Below are 14,002 nucleotides of genomic sequence, written 5' to 3' on the forward strand. Positions count from 1 at the left end.
TCTTCTCCAGACTGAGGGACTGACCACCTCAAAACTTTAAGGGTGATGGACTGATTACATTGTCTTCATGTCTCTTCTGCTTCTATTCCAGGTAAACAGTACATTATACATCATCTGCTGTAAACACCATTTCAGGGTCCTCTTCAGTGAAAAAGTCTAACTTTAAATCATTCAGTAGGTCAGTCAAGTCATTCAGCCTACTCAGTAAGTCAATCAGTCAAGTCAGTAAGTCATTCAGTCAAGTTAGTAAGTTATTCAGTAAGTCATTCAGTCAATCAGTCAAGTCAGTAAGTCATTCAGTCAAGTTAGTAAGTTATTCAGTAAGTCATTCAGTCAATCAGTCAAGTCACTCAGTCAAGTCAGTCAGTAAGTTTATCACACAAACTCATGTTTACCTAATTTTATGTGCACAAAGGAAGCTTCATTACGGCCACAGGTTATCTCTTGTCTAATATCTCCATTTTCTTCATTAATTCTAAGACTTAAATGCAAGTTATTCAGTCAGTCAAGTCATTTAATTATGTCAGTCAGTCATATCAGTTATTCAGTCAAATCAGTAAGTCATTCAGTGAGTCAGTCAAGTCAGTAAGTCATTCAGTCAAGTCAGTAAGTCATTCAGTAAGTCAGTCATTTAGTAAGTCAGCCAGTCAGTCAGTCAGTCAGTCAGTCAGCCAGTCTATCACAAAAACTCATGTTTATCTAATTTTATGTGCACAAAGCGAGCTTCATTACTTCCACAGGTTACATCTAATATCTCAGTTTTCTTAGTTAATTTTAAGACTTAAATGCTTATACCTTTTCTTGCCACTTTCAGCAACACTGGTATGCTTACTGGGTGTCATAATTGCTTGGTAGATATAAGATATGGTAACAAAAAAGGGCACAATACCGTGACTGGAACGATACACAACTAACCCGCACATAAAAGAGAGAAGCTTACGACGACGTTTCGGACTTTGTAAATGGTCCAAGTCGGACCGAAACATCGTCGTAAGCTTCTCTCTTTTATGTGCAGGTTATTTGTGTATAAGATATGGTAATTAAAAGATCAAAACACAATTCACAAACACAGCTAGCTTGTAGCAAAGAAGAGGGACTGAACATAAATTAAGTACGAATGCTGGAATGGTGGTGTTAGGGGGTGGCAGGGGATGGCGTGAGGTTTTCCCTGCTCATCCACAACAAGGTGGCCACTTGAGGAAAAGGGATTTTTTTCCCCTCCTGCAAACTGAACTGTGTTAAATTAATTTTATGAAGCGTTGTGTAAAATTGTGCCGCTATTCTTCAGTCATGCTATATCCGAATCATGCCAAATAAACTCGTTTTAAATGACGGTCTACTGTATTCATTACTTCTTCCTTTGTTTATGATGGCATCTACAGGTAGCTGTTAGAAACGATTAAACTCAGTGAACATGGTATGTACAACAAATTTCCAAGAAAATTTCCAGGACCGTAGGTATACTGTCGAAGATATGATACTATGTTCCACAATCAGCTCTCCTGGCCCGATATCACTCACTCATTTACCCCTATCTCACCTATGGAACCTGTGCATGTGGCTCAACAACAACACATCATCTCAGACCACTAATTACCCAAACAAAAGGCTGCAGTAAGAATGATAACAAATTCCCAATCCAGGCAGCACACTCCACCAATATTCAAAACTCTAAACTTACTCACTGTACAAGACATCCATACTTATTATTGTGCCTGGTACATGCATAGAACATTAAACTCGGATATAAACCCTCCCCTCAAACTTCTCCTTACCATCCTCAACAGAACACATGACCATAACACAAGGGACACATCACTCTTTGATGTTCCTCGTGTCAGTCTCACACTATGTAAAAATTTGATGAACATAAAAGGCCCAAAAATCTGGAATTCATTACCTGTGAATACAAACACTGTCTGTTTATCAATTCAAGGCTCTTCTTAAAAACCACTTACTCACAACTAGATAAATACTGAATAACAATATCTCATGAATGTATAACCTGTGACCCTATCAAACTGTTTTTTAATTACATTACTTAATAAAATACTCCATTCTTCTCCATTCTCATGAACGTACAGTTACTCATCTAATGACCATATGACCTGTTTCCTGCACTACAAATCATTGATTTTATTCGATTTGATCGGATTATTAAATTGTATGACTTCATTTAGTATATTGATCATTTTGTTATATTATAACATTGTTATGCTACAAATTTGTTCGACTATAATGCTTCTTAATTGAAATGTTCAAATTTCATTATTTAAAATACTTATTTTTACTTCGTGTTGTAATTAGTTTACTGTAATTTTTACCACTGAATATATCAATGCTTAGTTAATCTTAAGTTAATTTTAAGCTGCCCATAATGATCTACATACAAGGGACTTTTGGCATGTACACCCAACCACTATAATCCCTTGTACAACTATGTATCATGTTCAAATAAAAGTTATTATTATTATTATTATTATTATTATTATTATTATTATTATTATTATTATTATTATTATTATAAAGCCACTGGATCGCAAAACATCTTTAATAAAGATACCCAGATGTTGCTCGTGTGTCTTAATTTCATCGTGAGTAAATGTGATCTTAACAAATTCGACCATTCCTGATTACTGCTGAAATTCATGATTGCTACACCTAGGAAGTATGAGGGTTTTGAAGCTTTTAGAAATCATGCTGACTCGAGTATCAGAGACTGCCGAAAATTTTAACCTAGGAAAATCAAATGTTGGTTGAATTCTGAAGAAAGCTGACAACACTGGTGATTGTGTAGTGCTGTGTCGAGGAAGATGTGAAAGAAAATGCAAGACAACACCTCACAATGACAAGATTATCATAAGAAATAGTGTGAAGGATCCCAAGAAAGCCAATAAAGATCTACAGAGAGATTTGGCTTCAGCTGGCCTGGTGGCAAAAGCTCTCACTTCACATGGTGAGGGTCTGGGTTTGATTCCCAGCAAAGGGCTGAAAACAAACCATACCACAGACGGGGATAGAACCCGTGATCAGAGAGTGTCAAAACTCCAGACCTCCACGTTAGCCACTGGGCCAGCTAGCCATAATACCTAGCTGGCCGGAAAAATCGGACGTGTTTCCTTATGCTGGTTGTCTATGTTCACCCATCAGTAAAATAGGTAACTGGGAGTTAGTCAACTGGTGTGGGTCGCATCCTGGGACATATCTGACCTAATTTGCCCAAAATGCTCTGCATTGCAAGCGGCTTCCTATATAGTAGTATGTCATTGATGTCAGCTAGGCCTGTATACCTTTTACATGTACTTGAATTAAATGAAATTATTATTATTTTTATTATTATTATTATTATTATTATTATTATTATTATTATTATTATTATTATTATTATTATTATTATTATTATTATTATTATTATGAATGTTGATTCTTCAAGCGTTTGACGACAGTTTCTTAAAGTAAGCAGAACTGCCAGAAAGTTGGCAAAGTCAGCAAAGAACAATTATTGACTGCTGCTATTTAGAAATTGCTGCAGTGAGCACTTGATCATAAGTGACAGATGACAGATGAATGGAGAAAAGTTATATTTTCAGATAAGGTGCATTTTGAAGTACATGGGTACAGATCAGTGATAGTGAGACGGAGGAAAGGCAGAGCAACAAGTGCCAAAATACCCACCTAAGATATTTTGGGGTAATTTTACTGGTAAAAGCCAGGAAGACTTGTTATTGTTGAAGGAACGATGGATAGTGACTGGATTGGACAAGATGGACAGTGACAGGATTGCCTGGCAAATACGTTGCCAGGCAATCCTGGCAATTTATTTGCTTCCCATTGTTTAAGTAAGTAAGTTTATTCAGGTATACACAAATACAGTTACATAGATTGTCATACATAGCAGCATATGTGTAGAGAACCCAGGGTAACCCAAAAAAAAGTCAGAGTGACTTATTTCCATTGGAGAAGGTATTTTCCTGCTGGAAACTCTCCTGAGCTCAACCCAAGTGAGAATCTATGGGCAATAACTAAACACAGGAACGTACAACAGAACTGTTTAAATGTGGAGAAGCTAATTGTTTCCGTTATTAGAACCAGGCATGATCACGATGAACTTGCCACAATGTGTTCAACATTTGTCGACTTTATGTGAAAGCTTTAGCAGTGTTTGTAAAATGGAAGGGTAGTCTTATCTCTTATTAAATCTCTCATCTGTCATATCACTGTCGTGTATTCTTCAAAAAAAATATTAATTTTCCCAATAAATGTCTTATTTCATCACTATCCAAATTAATATGCACACTGCTGTGCACATCCTTATCAACATTCAACAGTTGCTTTAGTTGGTCCTTTGTCTCCTCCTATAAAGAGAGACAAATATATCTTAACCAGAATGAATTGCAGTTCTTGCTTTCTAGAAGCAATGCTCCATCCAAATATTATCTCCATGGATGATTCTAAAGTTTTATTGTCAACATTTTTCTGGAGTAGCGATCCCTCGAGAAATTTTGAAGGATCACTTAACATAGTCGTCTTCGTCAAATATATCAGCTTAAGGTATTAAGTCTCTTTTTACTATGCCTCACTACACAAGTTGTAATGAAAGTACAGAGAGACAACATGCTGTCCTGGAGCAAATTATTTAGTAATTATGCAAACTATTTGTTTGAAAGATTTTTATCATGTTCTTTGTTTGCAAAGATGTAAATACCTGGAGTTTACCTGGAGTTTACCTGGAGAGAGTTCTGGTGGTCAACGTTCCCGAAGGCCGGTCTGTGACCAGGCCTCATGGTGGATCAGAGCCTGATCAACCAGGCTGTTACTGCTGGCTTCACGCAATCCATCGTATGAGCCACAGCCTGGCTGGTCAGGTACCGACTTTGGGTGCTTGTCCAGTGTCTGCTTGAAGATAGCCAGGGGTCTATTGGCAATCCCCCTTATGTATACTGGGAGGCAGTTGAACAGTCTTGGGTCCGTGACACTTATTGTATTGTCTCTTAACGTGCTAGAGACATCCCTGCTTTTCATTGGGGGGATGTTACATCGTCTGCCGAGTCTTACTTTCGTAGTGAGTGATTTTCATGTGCAAGTTCGATTCTAGTCCCTCTAGGATTTTCCAGATGTATATAATCATGAGTCTCTCCCGCCTGCATTCCAGGGAGTACAGGTTCAGGAACTTCAAGCCCTCCCAGCAATTGAGGTGTTTTATCTCCGTTATCTCCGTTTTTATCTTTTCATCAAAATGTAACTCATGAATCATCGTATGACTCACAAATAGTCGTTCATCCCAGACGTGTATGCACAGCCCCAAGTAGCCCCACACCCCATTCACAGCCAGTGTGCCATTTTTTATTAGTGAGTGAGGATGATCCCAGAGTTTCAAATTGGGTCTGAAAAATTTGGGCACCCACAGGAACAAAAGGGGTTAAAATAAACGGGGAAATAAACAAGCACAGTTGGGTATCTTTTAACATTTTTTTCAACTGCGACACTCAACAAAAGGGGGTTTTTGGCAGCCCTAAAACCAACCAAACCTCTGAGCGGCGGTGGGGACCTGCCCCCCCACGGTTTTCCTCTTTGTCCCCCCGCCCACCTGGCCCTAAGGCCCCATCCTTTTACCCCATTTTCCATTTGTTTCTACTTGGAACAATGCTCTTCCAGACTGAATGCCACCCAAAACTTTAAAGGGGGATGGGCTGTTTAAACGTCTTCGATCTTTCTTCTATCAACTTTTCTTTCTGACGAAAAAGCCTCGTTGGAAACGTTTCAAAAAAGGAAAAATTTTTCAATGTCTTATCATCCTTAATGTTTTGGAGGTTTGGGTTTTTCCTCAGGGCCCCCCCAAACCCCAAAAACCAAACCCCCCCTGACATACTAATGAATTTTTTTCCTTCTAGAGTTTTTATTTTTCCCATATATTAATATTTTTTTTATTCATATTAGATGAATTTGATAGATTATTGCCTGAGTTGATATTAGTGTCTACTGAAGGATTTTCTTGTCCCCTCCAAAAAACTTCCCACCGCACATTTCCCAACATGAATGCATATCTGTTGTCAAACTGAGTCTTCAATAAAGTAATTTGATTTATTATTTTTTATTCTTCATTTTATTGTTTTTTGATATAAAAACTACCCCATAAAATTTTTTTAAGTAAAATTTTGTTCGAGGGGGCGGGGCAGCGACCTCCAGCTCCGACTTTTTCCAACTATCAGAAGCACCAATGCCCTATGATGACCTAGTTACATGCAAAACTGCACCCAACGGTAGCCCCCGAATGCCCAAAAAGATTCCCAAACAAGTGAAACCACCAAATCGAACATAATAGAGATCAAAGGGCTGCCCAAAAACCAAAAAACCCCCGTCCAGCCGAACAATGAAACCCCTAAACTTTGTATAACTACAATTCTTCTTAACTACAACAATTTTCCTGTAGATTATGAGGCGCAATCAAGGGGAAAACAGCACCAAGGCCAGCGAAAACGCCAAAAAATCAACTATTCAACAAGTGTACCGGGAGGCCCCGGGCCCAGCCCACCCCACTCCACCCCAAAGGCGACACCACAACAAAACAAAACAGGGCTTGGCCATCCCCCCCTCTTTCCCGGATTCATTTACCAAGTAGCCCTCCCCCGGAAATGACCAACGATCCAGATACCCTAAAGTCAAAAAATCTCCACCTTAGTTAAAAAAATATGAACTTCGGGGATTTTGCTAAAAAAAACCCAAAAAGGATGACAAAACCCTGAGAAAAAAAACCCCTGGGTCCGGCCCAAAAGGGTTACCCAACACCAGGAATGACTAACTGTAAAAGACCATCCAGAAAAGTCATAGATACCCCCAAACAAATAATATCTCTAAATACAAAGGTTGAAGAAGCAGAAAAAAAGAATGGAAGAACAACTTAGAAAACCCAGTTCAGTGACTATTTTTTTTTCCCCAAGAAGATAAAACTGAACAAGATAAACACCCGGACGCAGTAAAAAAGAACAGTCCATTTTTTCCCAGTGATATGAACCCCAAACGGGTAAAAAAAATTACTCGGGGAGATTAAAAAAAGGACCAAAAAAGGGTGTTTTTGGGTAAAGGTCGGGTAAAAAAAAGGGTTTTTAAATAGGATCCCGGGGAAAAAAAATTATGCTTAGATTCCACCACATGACAGGAAAAAGATTTAATTATTGCATCTATTAAATAAAAAAAAGGGGGTAAAATAAACGAGTGTCTTCCCAAAAAAAGTCAGAACCCCCCGAAAGTTTCAAAAAATTTTTTAAAGGAAAAGATACAATAACCAATGCTTCACATGGGGGGAAAAATTTTGTTAGGAAAAAAAAAGGGTCAACTTAAAATCACGAACGAAAAATGATCTATCACTTTCCGGGGATCCCAATCTTAAGAGAATAACTAAAAATGCCCAATTTAAAAACCAGAAAAAGGTATTTTTAAATTAAATTTTTGTTCAAATTTCATTGTACAATTTTAAAATTAAATAATCAACCCCCTTATTTGGATTTTATTTAGAAAGCATGTCACCTTAGGGATTTTTTTTACTATTGTTCGCTTAAACATTAGCTGAATTGATACTTTCTCGGGGTCCATAAAAACCCTCATTTTTTTTAAATACTATAAATTTGGGTATTTCTTACTAAAATTAATAATTATCATTTTTACTAAAATTTAAATTTACTTTAAAATTTTTTTAACATTTAATAACCATTCTTTTTCAATTCCCTTTTACCTTTTTTAATCCCAAACATTTACTATCGGGTCTACCATCTTACTATCATATTAATTAAGAATTACCATTGTTATTTTTACTATTTTTTCTTTTTTTTTTAATTGTGAATTTTTTTTTGTAAATTTAAATCAGTTATACTTTGATCTTGTCAAAAAACCTATCCCAGACTTAGTGCAATTGCAAGTCCCCATTTCAAATTGTATTTTTATATTATTTTTTAATTATAATTCCTCCCATCTTTCCCTTTTAACTTTTTACCATTACTTAATTTTTTTTTTATATATTTTCTCCTTTTTTTTTAGCTTTAAAAAAAACCCCCTAATTTTATTTATTCACAATTTTTAAAAATAATAAAAAGGGCTTTTGGGTGTTTTAAAAAGAAAAGTTCAATTTCCATTATATTCCAAAGCTCATTTTTTTGGGTGACCACTTTATTGTTCACCACAACCTATATTAGCCCCTTTTTTATTTAAAATTTTTTATACTATAATTCTAACTTTAAAAATTTCCTTTTTAATTTATTTTTATTTCCCGTTCTATTTTTTTTGATCATCACTTTATTTGTTATCAGTCCCTTTTTTAAATTTTCCAATTTTTCTTAAAAAAAAAAAAAAAAAAAAAAAAAAAAAAAAATTTTTATTATTTTCAATTTTTTAAAAAATTCAAAGGGGATTTTTAGCTTTTTAAAACTATTTACTTGGGTTTTTTACTTTAATTTAACCCCCAGGGTTCACTTTCAAAAACTTATGGGGTTAAAAGCATTGATCCCCGATAACCCAAACCCCTTATTTAATGACTTAAATGAATCAAACAGTTACTGTAATTACTTCACAGCAGAAAATCAAAAAGGGGACTTTGGGGCCAACAACCATAACTATCTTTTAAATTTCCTTTTTCAGATCTTTAAGCAAGGGATTACGATGACCCCTAGCATTTAAATTCCCCCCACCCAAAATGTCCATCATTACATAACTTTTAAAACCCCAAAACCAGTACAAGTCCATGCCCTTCCTGGGACACAGCCAAACAACTGTGGGCCAGACCAAACAAAGGGGGGAAACCCTATATACCGACCAACTAGAATGTACCCCTAATACTTTCACAAAAATGGAAAGAAATATAAAAAAGCCAAAACAAATCCAAAACCTACAAAACCTCTCACAGTGATAAACATCTACAGAGTTCCCAATCAAACATTAGCCAATTTTGTTTTTTAACCCCAAATATGATAACTTAATGCCGGGAAAAAAGATCTTTCTACTCCAGGTGATTTAAAAAATTCCCAAAAACCAGGACCCCACGTTTTAATTCAAAAAACAATGGGGGCAACCCGTAAGGGTTTCTAAAACAGTAACAAAACCCCCAAAGAGTTACAGGGGACTGGGGTTTCCCCAAATTGGGCCACATCTGGAAACACCATATCCCCTTTAAAATCAGGCATAAAATTTTGATAATACCACAGACCACTACCCCTACTTTCCTATAACAACTTTGGGGAAAAAAACCCCCGACACTACTAAAATCACCCCAGACTTCAAAAAAACAGGGTTTTTAAAAATTCACAACAGCAGAGAAAACATTGGTTGGGACACTGAGCTGAAATCTTTAAGAAGATATTGGGGCGTGTTATTAATAATTTTCAAAAAAACCCTAATAGCAAGCACTGCCCTAAAAAAAATAAACAGGGTGACAGCTAAGAGACTGAAAAGTCCCTGGCCAAAACCCAAATTCAAAATCCCTAAAAACAAAACAAAAATATGGAAAAAAAGTTTTTAAAGAAAAGGGGGAATAACCCCGAGACCAAAAAAACGTTTTTCTCAAAACCTAACCCGCCCGAAAAGAAGGGGAAAAAAATTTTTATAGAACAGATTAAACCCAACCCCAATTTATAAAAGACCAAAAACCCATCCCGAAATTTAAACAAAAAAAATATCAAAAAAAGGGAAAAAAAATTTGAAAAACAGATAACCCCAACCCCCAAAGAAAAAAAAAGACTCAATGATTTTTCTCCCCTTTGGGCAAAACCTTCCATTAAAATCCCCAAACTCAGATAACCCCCCAAATGACTACCCACCGGGAAAATACCCGAACACACTGTTCCTAGCCCCACCCCATCAAAGCCCCCCAATTTTCAACGCACTAAAAAAAAAAGGGAGATTTTTAAAAAACCCTTTCCACCCTTTTAATACAAAAATTTCCCAAAAAAAATATCACCCAAACCCTTTTCAAACTTTTTTCAAATCCATTTTAATCCTCCACCTTCCCTACAGTACTCAAATGGCAAACACCCCATCCAAAAAGGAGGGCCCAAAAAGAGGTTTAATAACTATAGGCCCAAATCCAACTTACACCCCTCTCCAAAAATTTTGGAAAAAATTTAATTTTAAAACAAGAAACTCCCCTACCTTATTCCCAAAAAATACCAACCCCAAAAATTTGGGTTCAGGCCTTTAAAAAAAATACTAATGATCTTTTTTATACACATGCTAGAAATATAACACTTTTAATAGAGAAAAAAGAAGTCCCGGGGATCTTCATTGACTTTCTAAAGCTTTGAAAAGTTGACCATGACTTGCTCCACGTAAAATTGTCACACTATGGTAAAAAAAAGGGCACCCTCAACCACCCCCCAAGTCATACCCCCAACAACAGAAACCCCAAAATGTGTACCAAACGGGGGAAACTCTTCTAAAACCAATTACAGTTGGGTCCCCCAGGTTCCTTTGGTTTCTCTTTTTTTCCCCATACATAAAACCTTTCCCAAAAGCTTCTAATTTCTCAAACCACACTATTTGCAAAATGACACTACACTTTTTCTCTCACCCGAGCCAGTCACCCAGCCCAAACTGTAAACACCGAAATTTAAAAACTTTGATGTTCCTCGTGTCCATCTGACACTATGCAAAAACTCAATGCACATAAAAGGCCCTAAAATCTGGAATTCATTACCTGTAAATATAAAAGAAACACTACCTGTTTATAAATTCAAGTCTCTTCTCAAAGATCACTTACTCACCCAAAACCAAATAAATACTGAATAACTGAACCTTATAAATTGTATATCTTAAATGTTTCTCACAATTATATCACATAAATGTTAAACCTAAAACCCATCTAACTTTATTATTTTTTAAATACACTCCCTAACAGAATACTCCATACGACTGAATGTACAACAATGCATGCAACCATATGACCTGTCTTTGTAATACTCATTTGTGCTTTATAGTTATCTGTTTACAATAATGTTTTATCACTGATTTCATCATTGCTTAGTTAATTTTAAGCCAGCCCGTAATGCTATGCATAGTATAAGTGGCTTTGGCATGCTGCTCTTATCTGTATTTTTTTGTACCTCTGTATGTATGCTCAAATTGTAAAATAAATAAATAAATAAATAAATAGAGCACTGGATATCCTGAGCGGCGGCGAGACTGGCTGTATGGCTTGCAGTCGACAGGCGTAGAGACTTCGGGCAGCAACAGGCTTGTTGTCCAAGGTGTTTTCTCTTCTGTACCAAGATGCCATTGTGTTGCAGTGTCTGACAGAATGAATATCAAAATGGTATACGACTTCAAGGGTGATGGACTGATTACATCGTCTTCACATCTCTACTGCTCCTGCCTACTTTCTGTACTCGACTGAAGAAGCCTACTGTGTAGGCGAAACGTTTCGGAATAAAGTTGCCGAACTGTTGCCTATGTGTTTTACCTACCAACCTGTCGGTATTGTATACCATTTTGATATTCATACCTGAGCCTACTGTAGCTGGCTGCATCGGAGCCATTCTTCTTATCATTCCTGAGCCTACTGCAGCTGGCTGCATCAGAGTCAGTCTTCCTATCATACCTGAGCCTACTGCAGCTGGCTGCATCAGAGTCAGTCTTCCTATCATGCCTGAGCCTATTGCAGCTGGCTGCATCAGAAGTATTCAAGCAGGTTGTCCAGTACTTCCCAGGAAGGCAAAGACAAGACAAGTCGAGTTAGGTCAAAATATGATAATTAATAGAGCGCTTTCTTCACTCATACTTAAACGTTTTTCCGTCTAATTTTTGTGTTGTTATGAGCATTGTGAAAGTTTTCAACAGGATATTAGCACATAGGTAAGTTATTAGAGGCATTTCACTTGCAACATGATGTGCAACAACTGTCAGGTTGGTGTCTTCACGAAGACAATGTTAGTCAACAGTGTCAAGTCAAAATGCTCAAACTCTTCTTAAATATTTTCTTCTTCTAGTGAGAATATGTTGCATAATGTTCTTGAAGCATTGTTTAGCAGTTACTTTATAACAGGAAAAAAAATTTTAATGACTCATTATATTACCTATGTTGTGAATTTTGATGAAAGATGATATATAAATGAACAATACTTAAAATTATATTTTTCCAATATCTAAAAATCCTCATTTTATAACTTTATTTCGACTTAAAATTAGTAATTAAGATGTTTATCTTACATAAGAATACCTAAATTTATCTCAGTTGCAGATCAAACTTTGTTGTCCAGCATCTTCTATAATTATTATTTAATTGTGAAATACATCAAAATTAGACAAGGTAAACTTACTTTCCTGAGATGTAACATTCCAGCAACTTGTGGACGGACCATAACCAGCGTCTGTATATGATGCAACTTCTGCTGTGACGTTGGTATAGGGAGAAAGGTCGCGCAATCTCATGTGATAACCGGTGTTAGTGTCGACACCTGAACCAGCTTCATCACTCCACAAGACGTCCCATGACCAGCTGATGTTGTGGTTGGTAATTGCACAATTAATATCTGCGTCTTGCCAGTACAGCATCATAGCTGTGCTCGTGATGTCATCAAACCAGCAACTTTGTGGTGGCGGCGGCACTGTGGGAAAACGTTTTGATGAGTGAAAAAAAAAATAATATACCGCCTTATGACTAATTAAAAATATATAAATTGATGTTTTCATTAAAGTTGAGACTGTGAGAAGCTGCAAGAAATGTTTAATAATATTGGATGGTAATATGCCAGTATTTAATTATTGTAAAATAATGAGTAAAATATATAATTAATGAACTGCACAGTCATATAATATAGTCAGGATGTTATTACAAACTTGTATAGTAATACCAGGGTAGGTAAACAACACCAAAGATAAACACTACAGAAAGTAAACAGGGAAAGATCGAATGTAAACACAATGAGAGGGAAATACTTTCGAAAGTAATCACCATGGATAGTAAATAACATTGTAGGTAAACAACATGGAAGGTAAACAACATGGTAGGTAAACAACATGGAAGGTAAACAACATGGTAGGTAAACAACATGGTAGGTAAACAACATGGTAGGTAAATAACATGGTAGGTAAACAACATGGTAGGTAAACAACATGGTAGGTAAACAACATGGTAGGTAAATAACATGGTAGGTAAACAACATGGAAGGTAAACAACATGGTAGGTAAACAACATGGAAGGTAAACAACATGGTAGGTAAATAACATGGTAGGTAAATAACATGGTAGGTAAATAACATGGTAGGTAAATAACATGGTAGGTAAATAACATGGTAGGTAAATAACATGGTAGGTAAACAACATGGTAGGTAAACAACATGGTAGGTAAACAACATGGTAGGTAAACAACATGGTAGGTAAACAACATGGTAGGTAAACAACATGGTAGGTAAATAACATGGTAGGTAAACAACATGGAAGGTAAACAACATGGTAGGTAAACAACATGGAAGGTAAACAACATGGTAGGTAAATAACATGGTAGGTAAATAACATGGTAGGTAAATAACATGGTAGGTAAATAACATGGTAGGTAAATAACATGGTAGGTAAATAACATGGTAGGTAAATAACATTGTAGGTAAACAACATGGTAGGTAAACAACATGGAAGGTAAACAACATGGTAGGTAAATAACATGGTAGGTAAATAACATGGTAGGTAAATAACATGGTAGGTAAACAACATGGAAGGTAAACAACATGGTAGGTAAACAACATGGAAGGTAAACAACATGGTAGGTAAATAACATGGTAGGTAAATAACATGGTAGGTAAATAACATGGTAGGTAAATAACATGGTAGGTAAATAACATGGTAGGTAAATAACATAGTAGGTAAATAACATGGTAGGTAAATAACATGGTAGGTAAATAACATGGTAGGTAAATAACATGGTAGGTAAATAACATGGTAGGTAAATAACATGGTAGGTAAATAACATGGTAGGTAAATAACATGGTAGGTAAATAACATGGTAGGTAAATAACATGGAAGGCAAATA

The 14,002-nt window shown here is 36.2% G+C and overlaps 1 protein-coding gene across 1 annotated transcript in view; it reads right to left on the minus strand.

Moving 5' to 3' along the window:
• Positions 1-14,002, minus strand: part of LOC138855365 (phosphatidylinositol phosphatase PTPRQ-like) — a 122,639-nt gene that overhangs the window by 103,887 nt on the left and 4,750 nt on the right. Inside the window, exon 3 of the mRNA XM_070104418.1 lies at positions 12,297-12,584. Within this exon, the coding sequence (XP_069960519.1) occupies positions 12,297-12,584 (288 nt within the window). The remainder of the gene's footprint in view (positions 1-12,296; positions 12,585-14,002) is intronic.

The sequence above is a fragment of the Cherax quadricarinatus genome, chromosome 91 (genome assembly GCF_038502225.1).
Source record: "Cherax quadricarinatus isolate ZL_2023a chromosome 91, ASM3850222v1, whole genome shotgun sequence".
Classification (NCBI taxonomy): Eukaryota; Metazoa; Arthropoda; class Malacostraca; order Decapoda; family Parastacidae; genus Cherax; species Cherax quadricarinatus.